At 40.3% G+C, this 21190-nt stretch overlaps 1 protein-coding gene and 2 long non-coding RNA genes across 11 annotated transcripts in view; 2 read left to right on the forward strand and 1 right to left on the reverse strand.

Moving 5' to 3' along the window:
* LOC309715795 (homeobox protein PKNOX2-like) overlaps positions 1-21190 on the reverse strand; it is a 106926-nt gene that overhangs the window by 48823 nt on the left and 36913 nt on the right. Inside the window, exon 1 of one of the 7 annotated variants that reach the window (XM_082549215.1) lies at positions 3899-3910. The exons of 4 other annotated variants lie outside the window; for them this stretch is intronic. Coding sequence is in view for 1 of the 3 variants with exons in the window: in XM_082549208.1 (XP_082405334.1) it covers positions 2542-2825 (284 nt within the window). In the remaining 2 variants the exon portion in view is untranslated. Of the gene's footprint in view, positions 1-2541; positions 3025-3898; positions 3911-21190 lie in introns of those variants that run through there. 2 more of the 7 variants (XM_082549211.1, XM_082549208.1) reach the window with 2 other exon arrangements.
* On the forward strand, positions 1026-18431 carry LOC309715822. Of its 3 annotated transcripts, none has more exons than XR_014279309.1 (3): positions 1026-1179; positions 14402-14489; positions 16853-18431. It is a non-coding gene; the product is annotated as an uncharacterized lncRNA (long non-coding RNA). The 3 variants fall into 3 exon arrangements; XR_014279310.1 differs by lacking the exon at positions 1026-1179 and adding an exon at positions 1200-1452; XR_014279311.1 differs by lacking the exon at positions 1026-1179 and adding an exon at positions 3151-3356 and having other exon boundaries at positions 16853-18379.
* Positions 10012-10858, forward strand: LOC309715815. Its single transcript, XR_014279298.1, has 2 exons — positions 10012-10427; positions 10506-10858. It is a non-coding gene; the product is annotated as an uncharacterized lncRNA (long non-coding RNA).

Raw genomic sequence — 21190 nt, forward strand, 5'->3', positions numbered from 1 at the left:
AGATAAAATGATGGTTGGTGGATTTCAAAGCAAATTCAGCTGTGATATTCTGTACCTTCTTGTTTGTATATAGGACCAAAGCCAAGTGCACTTCCGCCAAGTGGGATCAATATCACATGTTTCTGTGGCATAGAGCTCAATGAAACAATAGTTTTGCACCATGGTATTCAAGAAAATACTAAAAATCACTCAAATATATGAATGAATACCCTCATCATTCATTATTGTCTGCAAATTTAAATGAAACTAGTTTGATGAAGTGAAACTTTTTAACTTCACATAAACAGTGTAGGGGAGTAACGGAATACATGTACCGCTGTTATGTATTTAAAATACAAAATATGAGTAACTGTATTCCATTACAGTTACCATTTAAAAAGGTGGTATTTAGAATACAGTTACTTTGTTGAAATAAAGGGATTACACGGCGGTCTTTTCCTGTTTCATATGTTAGGTTATGCCCTCTCTATTTTTGGTAATTCCACACCGGTGGAAACCCAAACAAAACACGCATTAAGAGGCCCAAATGCCTGTGTCTCAATGTCAAGTCTCATAATGACGTGAAGAAACATTTTTTAAAATGATTTAATATGAAGGCAATCCGGTTGTTCAGTCTGACGTCACTAGCCGTGTCTGGACCTAAACTCCGCTGCAGGTCCACAAACGATCACTATGGCATTACTGAGAGTTGAAAAACTGTCTAAAGTCTTTCATCTTTAATAAAATGATCAGCGTTCTGCTCTACCAGGTGTAACAATTGAGTTTAACATCCAGGCATCCATGAAAACGGAATTTATGACATTTAACGGAGTTAGAAGTTAGCAGGGAGTTAGCTCGCTAGCTTCTATCTAAATACAATATAGCATGTCCTGACTGCGGGGTTTTGGAAACAAATTAAAACGTACAGCTCTGTTATCACTTCCAGCATAAATGAAGACAGAAAACTAAAAAGCAGTGACGTTTGTAGGGTTACTGAAGTTGGGCTAGCTGGTATATAATGATGTGCTACGTGACCGCTATGTTAGCATAATATAAACAAGCTAACTTTTTTTCCACTCGATAAAAGTTAACGTGAGTGTTCTCGGTGGTCAGGAACAAATGTAATCGCATGGCAGGATGCTGTAAAAGGACCAAACTTCAGCCAGGAGAACAACTGAGATCATCCATCCACAATACGAGGTTAGTCATTCATATACTGCTGCATGGGCTGGGCTGTAGTTACATCCTAAGGTTTTAAAAACTGAGCTTAAATAAATGATTAGCGGTAATAAAAGCCGAGGGAGGTCAACAGTGATCACTGACTGTTTTAGGAGCTTTTTGAGATCAAATAGAAGAAAATACAAAACATTAAACATGTTAACAACACAAAAGCCATATTAAACGCAGACTACTTTAGGCCCGGAAGTAGGATTCGTCAGAGGTGGGACCAAGTCATTGTTTTGCAAGTCTCAAGTAAGTCTCAAGTCTTTATCCTCAAGTCTCAAGTCAAGTCTCAAGTAATGTCAGGCAAGTCAGAGTCGAGTCTCAAGTCACTGGTGTAAAAGTCCGAGTCAAGTCACAAGTCTGAAACTTTGAATTTCAAGTCCTTTCGAGTCTTTAAAAAAAAAAAAAAGAAAAAAGAATGTTGCAAGTTATGCTAAATGTAAATATTAGACCATGTAATTTTAAAATCTGTGTTTTTCTCAACACATGACAAAATAGTGAACTTAGAAAATATACACAAATTGTGAAATTGCACCTCTATAAAATGCAGCTCAATTAAACCTAGCTCCAAGAATAATTTTCACCGACAGTTCTGAGATAAGCTGCATGTTATTCTTGGATGCGGTTGTAGGACCGGCTTTAAAATCGCATGACAAAAATATCATACACATTAAAAAAAACTGTATCACCAACGTAGCCTGGACAACATTTGCTAGTTAGATGAAGTCAGCTATCTCATCGTAGCATATTTATATGCATATTTATAATTATACGGTTCTTGGAGTGAGTGCACACACTCATGAAGTTTAGTAACTTCAGGTCACTGCAACAAGCCCAGGTACAGTTTACCGACGGATGGGTACAGGACCTTGAAATGCACAGTGTAGAACGAAAGACCATCGTACCTATCATAAGTTTACCAGTCTCACAAATTGTCTTCATAAATACACATTCCTTAACCGTTTATTAATAGGACCTTTGAGCTCAACGGTAATTAATTAGTAGTGGAAATAATTTCTGGTACGCGTTACAGAAATGTAGCAGTGACAACAATATTGTATGCTGTAATCGTACTGGGCAATTAGTGATACATAAAACCTGTTTTATCCTGTGATAAAAGTATATGTTTTTGTCAATGTACCATAATAACAGAGGCGAAACGCAATATTGTGTCAGGACAATTCACTATTTATGCACAATAAATAAAGGAGCATAGCGCGACAATTTCTGTTCAGCGCCAGACTTGCTTGTAACCTATATCACCAATTATGTTATGAAAATGACGTATTAACTACTAAAAAACACTGACCTTCGTGTAAATGCTTGGAGCAGACTAACCTGTGAGCTGGAGTGTTCTGGGACGTTATATTTGATCTTTGAATGGCTGCAATCCAGGCCATCCATCGCGTCTTTGTTACTTCGGAAACATGGCTTGAACAATTTCTCTTCAACGACGTAATCCGATAACAACCGATCTCTTTACCCGTCGGCTTCCCGTGGCTGTCATGCGACCGGCTATTGCAGTTAATAATACAACGGCTTCTTGACATTTTTGTGTTTCTTTTTATCGCTGTGTGACTGATTTCAATTGAAAGCCTGCGTGCGCTAGTACCTCTTGCCATGAGTTCCCAGAATCCTTTGCGGTTTACCCCTGAATGACGTCACATTTTCAATCTCTATATAATATGCATGTTAAATTTTATATTTGGGGTGAAATATCAAGTCTTTTCAAGTAAACCGGTTCAAGTCCAATTCAAGTCCCAGGTCATTGGTGTAAAAGTCCAAGTCAAGTCACAAGTCTTAGAACATTTTTTCAAGTCAAGTCTAAAGTCATAAAATTAATGACTCGAGTCTGACTCGAGTCCAAGTCATGTGACTCGAGTCCACACCTCTGGGATTCGTCGTGTCATCACTGAACAACCGGATAGGCAGAGTGTTACAGGCATCACCCTAAAGAATGTAGCCTCATGGGCAGTGTAGTCCGTGCTGCAGGGAGAATGGACTGCCATACCCGTTATGTGTCTGTGAGCGTGAGGAGGGAGAAAAAGGAGAGTGGAAAAGTACAAGCTGTCACCGAGCAGAAACGGGAGCTGGAAGCATGTAAATATAATAATAACCACTGCAGCCAAAAAGAGTGCCTGACGAGCCCAGTTGTAAGTAAGCTATTAAGATTTGACTGTTCACTGTGTTCGTGTTTTCCTGCGAAACAATAAGTTCCAGTGGAGCAGCCTTTCAACGCCTCTCTCTGTCCCTGCATGGAAAGTTGACCCAGACAACAAAGTAAAGCAAGTTTTCGGCTACGAGCCCGACACGAACCCGACGTATTAGCCAGAGGTCCCTTTACTACGGTTCCTAGTCGCGGACCTGTTTTATATACGCGCGGAATAGTTTTCTATACGAGATCGCTGCAAAAAGTGCAGCCTTACTTAATGTCCACCTACTGTTACTCATTTTATACTAAGATTTAAAAATGTAGCTGGTATTGGTATGGCAAGTAACCCTCAGTAATAGTAATAAATCACACAGCAATAGGACATTCATGTAGTTTTAAAAAAAGCATGATAATATATTAAGTAATCCAAAGTATTCAGAATACGTTACTCTCATTGAGTAACGTAATGGAATACGTTACAAAATACATTTTGGGGCATGTATTCTGTAATCTGTAGTGGAATACATTTTAAAAGTAACCTACCCAACACTGCACATAAAGAAGAAGCACAGAACTCCACCTAAATGTACAGATCTTAGTAGCTGTCATTTCATTTGATGACTCTAGTGAATTCCATAAGTGGATGAGTGATAAAAAAAAATGAACATTGTGTTTTACTTTATATAGTGTATGTCACTGCAAAATGAAAATTGCTTGATTGCGTACCCAGTTTCTCAGTAGCTACTGATAGCGTCCCATTAGGTCAAACAGCTGTCAAGCAGTTATTCTTTAAACCAACTCACTTTAAATATAAATCAAACAATTTCATTTCTTGCTTAAATGTATGAAATTTGGGTCAGCTATGTGGTAGATTGAACTCAGAACTAAAGAGGTAGTTCATAGAATGAAAATATATGAAACAAAAAAAATATATATTTATGTATGTGTAGTACATATCAGGCAAATGGGGATTAAAAATACTCAAAAACTGCTCAATTAATGTCTCTACTTTTTTTGGTCTTAAGATAAAAGTGATGGAATGAAAACTAAATGTATACAACATTGATTAATGTGTTGGTCTTTACGTCTCAAGTTTTTCTTCTTTAGCTACTGTTCTGGGCCTGTGTAGGGCAGAATTCATGAGACATTCAACTCAGGATCACATTTTTGAGGAATGCAGAACATGTTATGTCACACTCTCCAAGGGTTTCAGCTTGGACCATGGTGGTAAACCAAAAACATCGTCTCACTTCCTTTTAACTTACCAAAAGAAACATTGTATTTACGATTTATGCATGAGTGACATTCATTTGTTTAAACTGAAACGCGCTGGGCATGCAAATCACGTCTGTGAAACAGTTCCAAAATAATCAAAAAAGGAAATTCAGAAACCCTTAAGATGGAATGACTAGAAAGTATAAAACCCTGATGGCAATATCCTAAATTTAGAGGGAATGATGAAGGCAATATGAGGCCATCTAACAGAGTTCCTTTACCTTCTTATTGATACATTTGGGTTACTTAAATAATCATCCAATAGTAATTATGTTAACAACTCCCCTCAAGTCCTGACTTTGAGCTTAACAAAGTTATTCATAGAGGTTTTAGTATGAAACATACATATACAAATGCATTTGTGCCATTGAGCTGTTTTCCAAGAAGAGCATCTGAGACATTCTGATGTTGAAAGGTGTTGCGTGGCCGAGTGTCTGCACTTGACACGCAGATGCACATATGGGAGCAACATTTCCTCTGCTAGCTGATAACCATCAGAACACTGAAGGTAGAAAATTCAAGCTGAAATTGGAATGCCCAAGCTTGTGTAAATGTAATCTACAAGACTTTCCCCACTGAATCCTTCCCCAACACTATGCTTGTCTTCTCTCCTCCTCCACCACCACCACCATCTTTTCACTCACTCCTCCTCATCCTCCACTGTCATGTTTTCTGGCACATACATTGTGTAGATTATCTGCCATTGCGTCTGTCAAGTTCTTTTTTTTATGGATACCTCCCTATCACAGTGAGGGGGGCCATCTGTGTAATCCTAGAACAAGTTTAGGTACTGGCAGTGTAACGCGGCTGATTAATAAATTGTACAAGATGCATGGCCACTTATTTGTTTGAAAACTTAATTGGCTACAGAAAAAACTATGTATATGTGTAATGCAATGTAATGTAAGTTGACCACTAAAAACAAGAATGGGTGGAATAAAAGTTCTATTACAATGACTATTTTTTCTGGTATTAATCATAAGTAGAGCTTGCTAAACTGAACAGATAGAGCGGTTGGTTATTTGACAATATTGATTATTACTAACAGCAGGCACTAGAAAATATTTTGCCAATTTTCTCTAAATTTCTCCTAAAGATCCATTGCTAAAGATCCATTGAGACTAAGTAGCAAGCTAATTTTGGGACTGAATAATAAAGTCAGTCCAGAAGTGCCGGAAAAAATTCAGTTCTTAGTTATGTTTATATCTTTACCCACCATTTTAGCAAGGGATCGAAAAGGAGCTTTTTGCCGTCGATACATGGTTGCAATACCCTCAGCATAGTGCGTGCATTCTCTGGATTAAGTAGCTTAGACCATTACTTTTTCAAATAAATAGCTATGGTGTTCTTGCGCACATTGTGAATGTTGACTCATTGGCTCATTCACAATGTTTCGATCTCCCTCTGACTCTTGTACCTTATATATCTTGTTAGCTAGAGAGAACTACGAGGAGCTTGCACTTGTAATTGTTTCTGCTACTGTCTCCAACAATGTTGTTGGATCTAACTTCAGTATTGGCACTGACATTGTCCTTAACACTGTAACTAGTTTAGTTAGGACAAGTTTGTCTTTGACTGAAGAAAATATAAGAGCATCCTTGAACATGTGCAGCATGGTGGAAAATCCAGACAGGAATTTTGCCACAAAGATTGGGATAAAATCTGCTGACAAGCTGAAGGAATGCTACAGACATGGTCACATGTTTGCCAACTCTCATCTCAAGATGAGGCCTGTGACATGAGAAAGATGGCTTTGGTTTTCCAGCCTCTGGCAGAATTGGTAGAACAGACTGACATTGAACATCATATTCCAAAGGCCCATCTTGAAAATCATGGACAAGTACAAAGTCAGCCTGGATACCTCTAAAAAGGGCCACGATGGAATATGTTATCAAAATGAGAGATTTAGTTCATCAGTAATTTATATATGTCATTATTTATTGATCAGGCATGGTCTGATGACCTGACTGTCTTCTTTGAAAACACTTTGTAAACAGGGTGTCTTTGGTTCATGAGGTAGAGCAGGTCATCTATTAATTGGAAGCCAGCGAAAAAGAAGTTGTTGATTTCTTCAGTCTACATGCCAAAGCCAAAGTATCCCTGGACAAGATGCTTTCATTGCATGTTAGACACGGCATCAACGCGTTAGCGCAGTTAGATCGTTAACGTGTTAGTGCCATCCAGCCCCACGGACGGGGCAATTCACTATTACTCGCTAACGGAGATTTGCCGCGTTAATACGGTTATGCCGTTAACGTAATTTTAACGAGATTAACGCTGACAGCACTAATAAAAATTAGTCAGCTACTAGATTACCAGCTCTCTGTTTGTGTCATTGAGCATGTTTAGGTCAGCTAGTGTGATGACAGAGAAGATGGCCTTGTGCAAGTATTTGCATATTTATTCTGTGTCTACAGGTGATAATGAAGTGTATGTCAGCAAGACTTTAGGGTCATAAATTCAAACTGATAGTAAACATGGTTTCTTTTAGCCATGGTCATTAACAACTCCAATCACATGTATAACTAAGCTCCTAAAGGTCATGTCGGAATGTAGAGGCAGCCTTTATCATTTTTAAAGTCAAGGACTTGCTGTCCTATTATTTACTATCCATCCATCCATCTTCATCCGCTTTGTCCGGGTCGCGGGGGCAGCAGCCTAAGCAAAGAGGCCCAGACCTCCCTCTCCCCAGCCACCTCCTCCAGCTTATCCGGGGGAATACCAAGGCGTTCCCAGGCCAGCCGAGAGATATAATCTCTCCAGATTAATATCCTCACGTTATTTTTTCTCCTCCTTTGTTGAAAATCAGCCTCCTTCTGAAAATTATTTACTAATTACTAATATATGTTCTATCAGTATAAAAGTTTCTCCTGTGAAAACACATGGATATGTATGTTTAAATGTGACTTGTAGCATTTCTCAATATTTTTCCAAGCAGCCAGACTTTCTTTTAATTTTTATATTGGCTTCATCGGGTGAAGGCCTCCAGCTCGCACTGGAACGGTTCGCAGCCGAGTGTGAAGCAGCGAGAATGAGGATCAGCACCTCCAAATCTGAGGCCATGGTTCTCAGCCGGAAAAGGGTGGAGCGCCCACTCCGGGTCGGGGATGACTTCCTGCCCCAAGTGGAGGAGTTCAAGTATCTCGGGGTCTTGTTCACGAGTGATGGGAGAAGGGAGCCGGAGATCGACAGACGGATTGGTGCTGCGGCCGCAGTGATGCAGACGCTGCACCGGTCTGTTGTGGTGAAGAGGGAGCTGAGTGTAAAAGCGAAGCTCTCAATTTACCGTTCGATCTACGTCCCTACCCTCACCTATGGCCACGAGCTGTGGGTAGTGACCGAAAGAACGAGATCGCAGATACAAGCGGCGGAAATGAGCTTCCTCCGAAGGGTGACTGGTCTCTCCCTTAGAGATAGGGTGAGAAGTTCAGCCATCCGGGAGGGGCTCAGAGTAGAGCCGCTGCTCCTCCACATTGAAAGGAGCCAGCTGAGGTGGTTCGGGCATCTGACAAGGATGCCTCCTGGGGTTGGTGTTTCGGGCATGTCCCACCAGGAGGAGGCCCCGGGGCAGACCCAGGACACACTGGAGAGATTATATCTCTTGGCTGGCCTGGGAACGCCTTGGTGTTCCCCCGGATAAGCTGGAGGAGGTAGCTGGGGAGAGGGAGGTCTGGGCTTCTCTGCTTAGGCTGCTGCCCCCGCGACCAGGTCCCGGATAAAGCGGAAGAAGATGGATGGATGGCACTACACAAATGTAAATTTTTATTATTAGTACAGTTTTCGAGGCTTAATGAAGGCCATTCAAAGTTGTCTTTGGGACACAGGCTGCTTCTTCACTCATTTTCAGTCCCTGTACTTTTTTTTTAAACATTTTCAGGAGACAGTTTTTTTCTTTGTTATGCACCCTAACACCGAACTATTAATCGACGGATGAGCTACGGTTGTGCCCACAAATAATAACAACTTACCAAAGATTTTTAACACTTTGTTTCTAACAGCTGGTCACAAAAACACTAATGATTTGTTCTTATTTCTGTAGTTAGGTATAAAGTAGTATTTTTGCACCAATAAGGTGATTCCTAAAGCGCTATAAGCTCAAAACCAATCAGAATGGTGTGCAGTGTGTGGACAACTAGAGGACCAAAGAGGAAGTGACATCTCAGATAACCTGTATCTGACCTAAGAAATCATAAAAAACAAAATGAACAAAGACTTGACACGGGACCTGAGAGATGGATCTGGCTCTTCATTTGAGTGTTTACCGAAGCCTCATTAGAAACAAAAGCACTCAGAGAGTGCAACTCCCTGTCAAAAGGGCAAGGGCTGTACTAAAACTATGATATTCGATTCTGTATTCGGTATTTTTTTTTCTTTATTTTATCAGCATTGGTAATATGGAAACCTCAATAATGATATCTGCATTGTTTTTGTAGATCACTTGTGTTGATGTCAGCATTTTTAATATGAAAAGGTAGTGTAGCATATTAATGTTTTTGTTTCATTGTGAGGTCAATTATTTCTTGTATTGAAAAAAGAATATTTTAAAGGGATATATTGGTTTAAAGTACGATTCAATGGAAACTAAATTGTTTCCTAAGTCATGTGAGCCTGACCTTTGACGTATGACCTTGAAGCATTACATACTAAGATGGTGAATTTTATCATCCGTATCCATATGATTGGAGCAGCACTGGATGAAATCTTTGGCGTCTATAAACTGTAAATGATATATTCATGCAGTGTATACTTGGTGGCCTCATTGTGATGTCATTGTGATGTCAAGTACAGCTCTCTCATTCCCCTTATGATACATTACTTTATTATTATTATTTTTTTCAAAGTTAATTTTGAACTTGGGATCTAACAGTGAAGGTCAACATCAAATACTCATGTCCCCCAAGGCCTAGTATATTGTTGTGAAGTTTGAAGACAAGCCATACAAAACTGTGCAGAGTAGGATCATTTTAACAGACACCAAAATAAAAGGCAGTCAACACTGTAAAAAGAATGTTTTGCTTCTAGAAACCTGGACTACTCAAAGAAATTACAAGAACGGTTGTCTAAATTTGCGTACACACACATACACATTCGCTTGTCACACATTGCTATGAAGCTGCCAGCTGGTTGCTTGTAGACATTCCAGGCTCTGGTTGCTTGGTGGTCACTACATTGCTGCAAACTGTTTGCAGTGTGTACAGAGCTTACGACAGTTCAGGCGGTGTTGAAGAATAATGGTTTATGACAAAAGCAGTATTTAAAATCATGTATATTTACACGTTTTAATAAATTATTCCACTGTTCCTAGTAAAATATAAGGAAATGAGGGATATCTCACAGCTTTTGCACAATGCTCTTTTTGTGCAATAGTGCAAAGATTATTTAGTTATTTTCTCCCACATGTCTAGGGATGGGTATCGAAAACCGGTTCTTGTTGAGAACCGGTTCCCACTGTTTCAATTCCTTGGAATCGTTTGCCATTTTTGCAAACGATTCCCTTATCGATTCCAGTCGCCCCGAATGACGTCACCACGTTGCGGAGCGTCATTTACCTGGCAGGAAACATGGCGCCTAAGCGGCTCAAACGCTCAAAAGTTTGATTATACTTTATGAGAACCGATGACAACAGGGCAACTTGCAAAGTAGATATTTCATTTAAGGGAGGAAACACTACGAATATGCAAAAGCATTTGCTCACAAAACACGCGATGACACGCGTTTTTAATTCCGCTCCGGACTCGTGACTCTCAACCCAGCAGCAGCGCTAACGTTTGCACGTCCTCTCCCGTTAATGCGGCAGGTAAATAATCAACTAACAGTGCATATTATGTTAGCGCGATCTGCCTTATTACAAGACCTGCCATTACTGTACATGTAGGTGACCATGATGAGAGAGACAGACAGAGTCTGGCTGGCGCTCGCTGACAGTTCTCGCTGCAGTCTACCGGTAGCGTCTCCTTTCAGGCCAGGATAGACTAATGTCACCGAGCAGTGTCTAAGTTTGTGGTCAAAGGCTTGCACCCATTTGCCACAGCAGATGCCCCCGATTTTTGGTAAGTGAATGTGTTTAATTGTAGGCAGGGACATTACTGGATATTCTTGTGTAATTGCCACAGAACAATTTATGTTATACTTTGTTATTGCTACAGAAGAATGTTGCAGCTTTAAGGCAGGGATGACTCCTGGAGTTGCTTTCTCACTGCATATGCTTTATTTCACAATCAGATCGATTCGATAACAAAAACATACAGCAGCTCCTCTCCTACTCCTAGCCCTTCGCTGCGGTGGAAAAAAGAACGACTTCAATCCCCTTCAAGGAACATACGTACAAAATAGTTTTCCTGATACACCAATGGGGCGTTCAATGCCATCTTGTAAATATGAGTACTCTGGCAGAGTAACAGTTCAAATGAAAAATACACCAGAACAAACAAGCAAACAAAAAAAGAAGTGTGGGGTACCTTTGAACCAATGAACAAAGTATAACAATTTATACTTTTTAACATAACCCGACCCCGTCAATATGTGATATGTCTCACAAGAATATTTATTTTATTATTTTACATTTACAATTTTTTTTTCCTGGGGACCCTGTGACACCCCATTGAAGAGCCGTAGGCTGGATCTCTCAAGATCTCACTGTTGGGTTTGTAAGGCCATGTTACTCCTAAATTTCTATCTTGTTCAAAGAGAAGATATAAAACAAAGCTCTGAGCTAATCGACCTTAGTGTTCTCCTTTTTAAAAAAAAAAAAAAGAATCGATAAGAGAATCGATAAAGAATCGAATCGTTAAACAGAATCGAAAATGGAATCGGAATCGTTAAAATCTTATCAATACCCATCCCTACACATGTCATCATTTAATTTTGAGTTCTGCAATCGAATACTTGTGATACCAGCTGTGGGCAAATGAGCAATGAGCACGTTTGACTAATTATAATGTAATGTGTTTGTAATCTACAAAAACTGACTTTACTATGAAAACTGTGAAGTCAATTTTACTTGAAGATTTAAAAAATTTAGTTGAGGTTAATCATTTTTTTCTAGCTTCCACCTCCATAGATGCTGTAAAACCTTCAAAAAAAGTTCAAGTTTCCATGAACTAGCACTGATATCTTTATTTTGTTAAGGAAATGTGTGGACTCAACCATACAGAAAACAATGGAAAATAAAATAGGTAGCTGACTATTACTGGTCAGAGTCTTCTGAGAGGCTAGCTAATGTTTGAAAGTGAAATTTAATGAATGGAGCCACCTGCAGAAGGCCCTGTTGCACAACCACCCCCACAATATACACACACAAACGCCCTAACAATGAGATCAACAGAAGGGAATATTTGAGGAGACTAGTGGGGGATTAATGAGAAGGGGATTAGAAGGTGGGTGGCTCTCTCTCTATGTATTTGTGTGTGTGTGTCTGTAGTGTTAGCCACTTGAGTGTCAGCATAGCTCTGGTTAGGGACAGGATTGTTTTGAGTTTGTCTTAGCGGGACAAGGCTAGCAAGCAGTCAGAGACAGGAGTAGGTTTAAAGAGAGCTGTTGGTGGCCAGACTGAACTAGAGACTGAGATGAGTGAGCAGACTGGTATGTGTGACAGCTCTGCACTGAGAAGCCCGGCCAGAGTAATGACAGGTCATACTCTCTGAGCATGCAAAGCAGAGAGTGAAGCGAAGGCAACTGGGATCTTGGTTTGGTAAACCTGTTTCTATTTTATTTTTTTCAACAGTAAGCCAGTTCTGTATTTCATGTAGTAGTAGATTGTAGCAGATAAGAGCTTTGATTTCAATGTGAATTTACTTTGACTCATGTAGACAAAAAGGAAGTGATAAAAAGTCTTGATGCATTCTCAATCATCCAGGAAAATAAATCTCCAAAAGTTGATTCTGTTCATCTGGACGTAGCATTTTCTGGGAGAAACGTTTCGTCACTCATCTAAGTGACTTCTTCAGTCTCAGCTGACTGCAGGTTTCCCCAACCTTATAAACAGTTTATAAACTGACTGCAGGTTTCAGTCAGCTGGAAACCTGCAGTCAGCTGAGACTGAAGAAGTCACTTAGATGAGTGACGAAACGTTTCTCCCAGAAAACGCTACGTCCAGATGAACAGAATCAACTTTTGGAGAAGTGATAAAAAGTATTTATCACTTCTTCACTTCCAGTATTTAACATTGGATTTTTGTTTGAAAATGAAAACATTGGGGAAAAAAACTTTTAAAGTACAAAAAAACAATACAACAAGAATTGGAAGAGTTAATTATCTCCTATGTGAAGGTCTGATGACACAGAATATATTTTAACTGAAGCAGAAGTAAGAATAAAGCTTAGTTATGGGAAATCATTTTTAAACTCGATACTTAAATCGAAACCTAAATCCACTAAATTCTAAACAAATGTGGTTTCCAAGAAATTCAGCTGAATTAATTTTAATTGATTTTAATTCATTTCCAACAAAAGTCACAGAAGAAAATGCTCATTAATACTTAGTGGTAAGTAAACCACTGTTTTTCTCTAGCTGAGCACCCAAAGCACTTTCCCACACAGTGGATGTATGAATGGGTGAATGAGGTAAGTTGTCTAATGTCATACCAGCACAAACAGTCTGTCCAGCCAAACATTCGTCCACATTCATACTCTGATGGATGCATCGGGGAGCGACTTGGGTTTAGCATCTTGCCCAAGGATATTTGGCATGCAGACTGGAGCAGACAGGGATCAAACCACCAACCTTCCAATTAGTAGATGACCTGCTCTAGCTCCTGAGCTACAGCCGCCCCACAACACCCCACTGTTAAATGTCAAAATAAACAAGAGAAGGTAGAGATAATATCACTGAAATAATTTCAATCAGACTTCCATGCTTTGATGTGAGGAAGGTTACTTTGCTCAACACTTCACAAATCTAATTTTTTCATTGTCTTTTTAACATTTCTCTCTCTCCAGAGTGCAAGCTTCAGTGCATCACACATTTATCTTAGATCATTTAAGTGTATTTCCATTGGACGTGAGTAAAAAGCAAAAGAAAGAAACATACATTTTGCATTTCAAACTTTTCATCAGGTTTCATTACTTCCAGTTGGGAGCTTTTAAGTGCAAAGTGAAGAAGGGAACAGTGGGGTGATCAAAACTTCATAGTTTTATTTTTCTTAAACACTGGATTAAGAATATAGTGAGAACATTTAAAAGAAAACTGCAAGGCGCTCATGTTTTGCACTTTTGGGGCAGTCATTTTGTATTTAAGTTTGTACATTTCCAACTGAATAACAGGGTATCAGGGTACCACAAGCGTATCAGAGCTTCAAGTAAAAATAACAGCTGCACATCATCAGTGAAGCATTACTACTCACTGCGCAACAACTCTGATAAAAACTAATGGAAAGCAGAGGATGAACATCCTGTTTACATCCTAAGACGGTAACATATGAAGCTGTTTTTAATGTGCAGCAAAACTGTCTTACATGCACTTTATAAACTGTAAATACCATATGGATGTCATCTAATTCCTTTCACAGACCAGCTCACATAAGACATGCAGGTGCAAGTAGATCTAAAACTGAAGCTATGCTCATAAGAAGGGAACAAACAGAAAATGAAGTGCTGTTGGATTCATCTGAAATGTGAAGACCAAATAATGAAGCCAACACCAGCAGTGTTTGCTGCTCTTGGCTGGACAGGCTCTGTTTGTCTTAGTGTCGGGGGGCAAAGAGAGCTGGCAGCTGAATGGAATTCTTCGAAACACCAAATAAACCCATATTAAATTTCCTCTGCAATGCTTTAGGGAGAGGGCTGAATATGACAGGGAGGACGGACAGAAAGGAGGACAGCAGGAGCTCATTGTGTAGAGGCGAAGGTACACTGCAAAGTAGGTAGGTAAAGAGCTCAAAATATAGAGATGGGAAGGTGAGAAGAGACTGAGAAAGATGTTTGCAGGCTGTGAAGGGAGGATAGGGAAAAGGTCCAGAGGGAAATGGAGAGCGCAAGGTCGCAAAGGATGTAGAGGAGAAGCTGTGAAAAAGGTGAAAAAGAAAAGAATAAGAACGGTCATAGTAGAAAGACACGCCGAACAAATGAAAGTCACTATGTAGGCCCCAAACTGGATTCCTACCAGAAGAGAGGCACTCTGGGCATTTACCAGTCATAGTCATAGCCCTGCTTTTGTAATGGTTAACGTTACTGTGCACAGGTCTGAAATGAAGTTGAGTATCACACAGCTTTTTGTGGCCACTGCTGCAAAAAGTGAATATCTCATTCATGCAGAACAGATGGTGTGAAGTCTACGCACATCACAGTTTTGGCAAAGTGCAGTGCTGTGAAAAAACAATTGCCCTGTTTCTGGGTTATAGCTGTCACATGTGCATGTTTCAGATGATCGAACAAATGTTAGATTTAATATCAGACAAAGATCATCTGAGGTTATGATGATTACATTACATAGGGCCAATCTACTTGGCCCTATGTGAAAAAGTAATTGAATTAACTACAATTAACAACATTTGCTAGAAACCTTAGTTCAGTCTTACCGGCCACACCCAGTCCTAATTACTGCCAGACCCACTGAATCAAGATATAAAAGTAGACTAAAAAGCAACAAGTCACGTCACGATCTAAAGACACTCAAGAACAGATGAGAAACAATATAACAATAACACATCCAGGAGGTGAAGAACCCAAAACATCATCTAAAGTAGTTAAAGATACGTGTGGATGTCTGACAATCTGGAGCTGCTTTGCTACTTAAGGACCGGGACAACTTGCTGTAATTGATGAAACCATGAATTCAGCTCTATACTGGAAAATCCTGAGAGAGAATGTCTGGCCATCAGTTTGTTCCCTGGAGCTCAAGAAAACTAGGGTTGTGCAGCAGGATAATAATTGGAACACATCAGCAAATCCACCTCTGAACAGCTCAAAAAAAAGGTGGTTTTGGATGGACAGGCCACAGCTGAGGCTTAAGTCAGATTGGGATGCTTTGGCATGACCTTAAACATCTTGTTCATACTTAAAAAAACAAACAAACAAAAAACTTTAATGTAGTTAAATTAAAACAATTCTGCAAAGAAAAGTGGGACAAAATTTCTTCAGAGTACTGTGAAATTCGCATTGCCAGTTATCGCAGGTACTTCATAGTCCCCTCAAAGCATGCATGGGGTTAGGTTTGTTTGGTGATTCTAAACTGACTGTTGATGTGACTGGTTGTCTCTATGTGTTAACCCTGTCCCAGACTTGCTGACACGTCCATGGTGTATCGTGCCTGTGGCCTTTATTGGATAGACAGAAGAAAATTGATATCTGGATCTGAAACATGTAGCTGTGACTAACATGTAAAGAAATCAGAAAATACTTTTCACAGCATTATAAAAGTGAAACCTAATACATAGATGTTGGAAAAGACTTGTTACAGTTGAATTCTCCAGGTGTGATATTTAAAAATGAGAGCAGATTAACTCTCACAGTTAGTGAGTTGTAAAATAAGGTTTCCATGGAACAGTTCGTCCAGTGGACCCCGGGGGACTTTTGGATGCAGAGAGTGTGATAGAGTAGACTGAGGAACCTGGTCATTCAAGAGGGCCCAGAGTATAGCTGCCGCTCCTCTGCACTGAAAAGAGCCAGTTGAGGTGGTTCAGACATCTAATTAGGATGTCTGCTGGATACCTCTTAGGTGAGGTGTTTCCAACATTGACTGGAGTCTCCAAAGCAGACCCAGGACACTCTGAAGGGATTTTTGGCTGACAGGCAATGCCTCAGTTTCACCACAGAAGAGCACGAGGAGGTGGTTGGGAAAAGTCTGAGCTTAGAATGTGTCGCCCACAACCCTGCCCCAGATAAGATATCAAATACAAGGATGGATGGAAAACTCAGAAACTTCTCCGAAAACTGCACTCATTAAAATTAGCAACCAGAACAAGAGTACCATATGAGTACTGTGTTAAATAACTGTCACAGTTCCACAACGCCTCCCCACCCCCACCCCCTTAGCAACTATATACTTAGCTGTTTGTCTGCTGATGACATGGGAAGGAAACAAAGCTAAAGACAAAAAATGATATATGTAATCACTATTATTTTGAAATGAAACTCAACAGCACAAAGCCCCAGGTGCACCGGCAAGAATCCCCCAAACCAGAGCTATAGGCTGTGAGACAGCTAGAGGTCTGCTTTGAGGATTATAGCCTCCAATTCTCTCTCTGCCCCCCTCTCACTTCTCTCTCTCTGTCTCTCTTTCTTTCAGCTGAAGGGACATCTGGAGTGCATTAAAGCGTTGAGGACATTGGATCTCCCCAGAGCGCTCAACTGGATGGGTGGCCCACTGTAGCCCCTTTTCAGCAGCAGGACCCAACCCTTCCTGATTGATAGAGGGAGCCCCACATGCACACTTAACACTCACACACATCCTACATGGCTGACATACACCATAGACCACTGAAACACCGGTAGTGCTGCTAACGTGGATTAATTTGAACACATGTTTTTGCTCCTTTCAGTGTGTGCAATTTGGCCTATCAATCATCCATTGATACATTTTATGTGCTGTACATTCCTGCAGATTTAGGCCATATATTAGTGAAGTGACTTTGAAGCAAGCATGTCGACACTAAACACAAACCAGCTTGGTTTAATGGAAGCTCCTGACATGTGGAAGTAATATAGGAACACGGATACTCTGATCCTCACTGACAACATGCAGTGACTAAGGCTTTTTACAGCAATCCTCGACACCTCATTCACAGACATAATGAAGCAAATCAAAACCCAGAATTGTACTTTCTCATTAAAGTACAGGATGGACAATTCTATAAGAGTCTTTCCTACACACGATTAGAAAACACAAACTTTCTCAAAGAGGGAAAGTTCAAAGAAGCTCCTCATTTCCAGTAAATTGCTTTGCCTGATTTGCCATTTCAAATAAATTGCAGCGTTGGCCAAAATTTGCAATTCACTGGAAGTCGTCCCCTCAGCCACACAGAAGAGGTTAATCCATATTTCGCGTTTGAATATAAGACGGAAAAAGAGAAAAAGGGAAGATAGGTAACTCTTTGCCCGGAGATGGGGAGCTGAGGGGAGGGGAGTAGTGAGAGAAACTGTGGGAGTGGAGGAAAAGGCGAGAGAATGGGAAGAAACAGGCGTCATTTAGAGTAAATGGCATCCAAAAACCCTCTCCAATTATCTTTGCCTACCATGCCAGTGAGACTGACTTAATTAAAATGACTTGAGAGGGAGGGGAGAGAAGAAGAATCTGCCAGTGATTGAGGGGGCAGGCAGGCGACATATCTGCACTGAAACACAAAGCTCAGGCATCGTGCAGGCTGTCGACCACTCTCCCTTTTCAATTCTCGACTTCAAAAGTGAATAAAGAAATACTAATAAAAAGAGAGGGGCTCTCACCATTTGCAGCCATGTAATTGCGCTATTTAAATCCTACATTTTTTATCATTGTTGGAATATTGGTCGGGAGGGGGGTTGAGTGTATAAAAATGGATAGTGAAACAGCCCCATACCCTCACCACCTATAATCTCCGTGCCTTCTTTCTCAGAAAATCCTCTGACAGTGACCTTTTCGCATGAGGTCTGTTTCTATGGAAACAACGTCCAGCCCATCTACGTTTGGTGTTTTCCTGTCACCGGTCTGCCAGAACTGGCCCACTTGTGACTAAGAAGAAGAATGTGGCACATTTCAAGATCCATCTCCTGTTTGTTGTTTCCACTGGTGTGCAGCCACAGGCCTGGGAAGCAGCATGGAGCATCTGCTATGGTAAACACACGTGTGTGATGTCTGAAGCCTAAAATGTTGCAGTCCTGTGGATGTGAAATCATACAAATTTCATGTTTTATGATGATTTCATGTTTGTTTTTTGTGCATCACACTGCAGCAAAAATTTTGAGTTATTATAAAAGTATTTTCCAAAACAACAATTACCAAAAAATGGATACTAAAGATATCCAGGTTGACAAAGATATAGTGACATAGTTACTCTAGCAGTTTTACAAATAGATCCCTCAGTTTATTATTTCAACTCTACGTCTTCATCAAATAAGATTTACTGTGGGTTACCCACTTTTCCTTTCTTGTCTTTATTTTTGCAGCCAGCTGGGGATGTATATGTGATTTATTTGAAGTGGCAGTTCATCTTATCAGTGTAAATCTAAAATAAAGCCAACGTTTTGCAGTTGTTACCACAGATATAACATACAGAAGAACAAGACGTCATTGTAAGAAGCCATTTGAAATCTGATATAGGTATCACCAACAAGGTGCACTGCAGAAATACTACTTAGCTTATTCCAGTATTATTAAAACTATTATGACATTTACTAACTAAATGTCCGTTTTTACACACGTTCACACTTAGCATTAACATGTGCCATGGATAATTGGTAGATAAATCTATTGTGTCTGTTTAGGAAGTGCAGTCACGAGCATTTTCGATAGCTCTGTGTAAATGGATCTCATCTTTCTCTTTTGGTTTGCAAAGACTAACTATTCTCTTTTCAACTGTCAGAAGGCAGCAATTCAACTTCTGTTACCATTTTGTCAAAAGAAAACGAAGAAGCATACATCCATCTTCTTCCCTTTATCCGTGGCCGGGTCGCGAGGGCAGCAGCCTAAGCAGAGAAGCCCAGACCTCCCTCTTCCCAGCCACCTCCTCCAGCTTGTCCAGGGGAACACCAAAGCGTTCCCAGGCCAGCAGAGAGATATAATCTCTCCAGTGTGTCCTGGGTCTGCCCCGGGGCCTCCTCCTGATAGGACATGCCCGGAACACATTAGCCAGGAGGCGCCCAGAAAGCATCCTTGTCAGATGCCCGAACCACCTCAACTGGCTCCTTTCACTGTGGAGCGGCGAAAGGAGCTCTGAGCCCCTCCCAGATGTCTGAACTTGTCACCATATCTATAAGGGAGAGGCCAGCCACCCTTCGAAGAAAGCTAATTTCCGCCACTTGTATCCACGGTCTCATTCTTTCAGTCACTACTGACAGCTTGTGACAATAGGTGAAGGTAGGTCGACTGGTAAATTGAGAGCTCTGCTTTTACACTCAGCTCTCTAGAAGAAGAAGCAATCCATTGATTGATTTGAACACGCAATCAAAACAATATAATTCATTATAAAATTGTTGGCATATCACTGAGTACTTCAACTAATACACTGTACATCAAAGGGTTAGGCAGAACATTAACACAGCCCATGATACATTAATATACACTCTAAATAGCAACCTGCAGGCTTCAAAAATTAATAGCAAAACTGCACTTTCCATAATGGCCATTGCTTAAAAAATGCTAAGAGTACAGTGGGTGTTTTTTTCTCCTTATAGCCTGTGCACTGGAATGTTGGTGTCTGCTAGGCCTCAGCTCTCCATGTCAACGCGGTTTATTATAAGAGATTAATGAGCATATCAGCTTTGGGCATTGCCAAATAATAAAAGATTTGCTCTTTTAGATTTCATGAAGTATCTTTTGTCCATCCTATAGACATTCTAGACTTTGCATCTTTATCAAGAAAATACAGCTAGTGCGCTGTGGCAGCTGCTCTTTTGGAATTTAAGGCTCAGTTTGCTTGCCAGCAGATTCAGACACACTCTGGCTGATGAAAGAAGGTCGTTTTGTGGTGTAGTGTACACTGGGGACACGTAGCAATGTTAAAAACAATGTAAACGCTGATTTGAACAATATGTTCTCTTTAAGTGTTGTCTTGTTCAAATGACAAATGCTTTAAACACGTTTGTCACAGCCACTGCAGAAATTTCCATTTAAACATGCGCATTGTGCCATTTCAGTCTAAAATGTGCTTCTCTTCATAAGTTGCTGGCTTAAAAAAAGGAAGCAAAGAAAGAAAAAGTGAAGTAAATTGAAATTCATTTTGCACCAAAGTACAGTATGTGCTGCCAGTGTCAATAAAAAAAGCACTTCTCTGTCGCAAATACACACACATTCACAGACACACACACACACTCCTCTCACACCTTGATCAGCCAATACACAATACTGCTCATGTGTCACAGCTAACACCTGTTACTGTGCTTTTGCCTTGTGAGCTTATTGTAACGGACTGTACAGAATCTTCCACTGAACACAATACAAACTCGCACCTGTCTCAACAAATGTGTTTGCACAGAAGGTTGGTGGGCGCTATAATTTCAAGTTAAAGTGCCAGGATGCACTGTATAGGATAATTGCCAAGACTCAGCAACCACTGTATCAATATACATTGACTGGAGTGGGCACAGACAGCTTGGATATAAATCAAAGCTTAGAGGAAAAAGACACAAACACACACACACACACACAGCAGTGACTAAAACTTTGAAATCACCTCTTGGAGCATTTGTGTAAAAGTTAGTGCATTTTCAAGTCAATGCAAAACATGACATTTTAGCAAACAGAAAAAGAAGAAAGAACTCTTGACAACAAACTAATCTAAGGCAATATACTTGTTTCCACTTATAGTAAAAGATTCATTCTTAAAGGTATAGTAAGTGATTAGACAATGTCTGAGAGCTCTGAGGCCCGGAGATGAAGGAGCACCTCAGTTTATGTGAAACAGAAAGGGAGGAAAGGGGGTGGAGTTAGCAT

The sequence above is a fragment of the Aulonocara stuartgranti genome (assembly GCF_965226115.1).
Source record: "Aulonocara stuartgranti genome assembly, chromosome: 10".
Taxonomy (NCBI): domain Eukaryota; kingdom Metazoa; phylum Chordata; class Actinopteri; order Cichliformes; family Cichlidae; genus Aulonocara; species Aulonocara stuartgranti.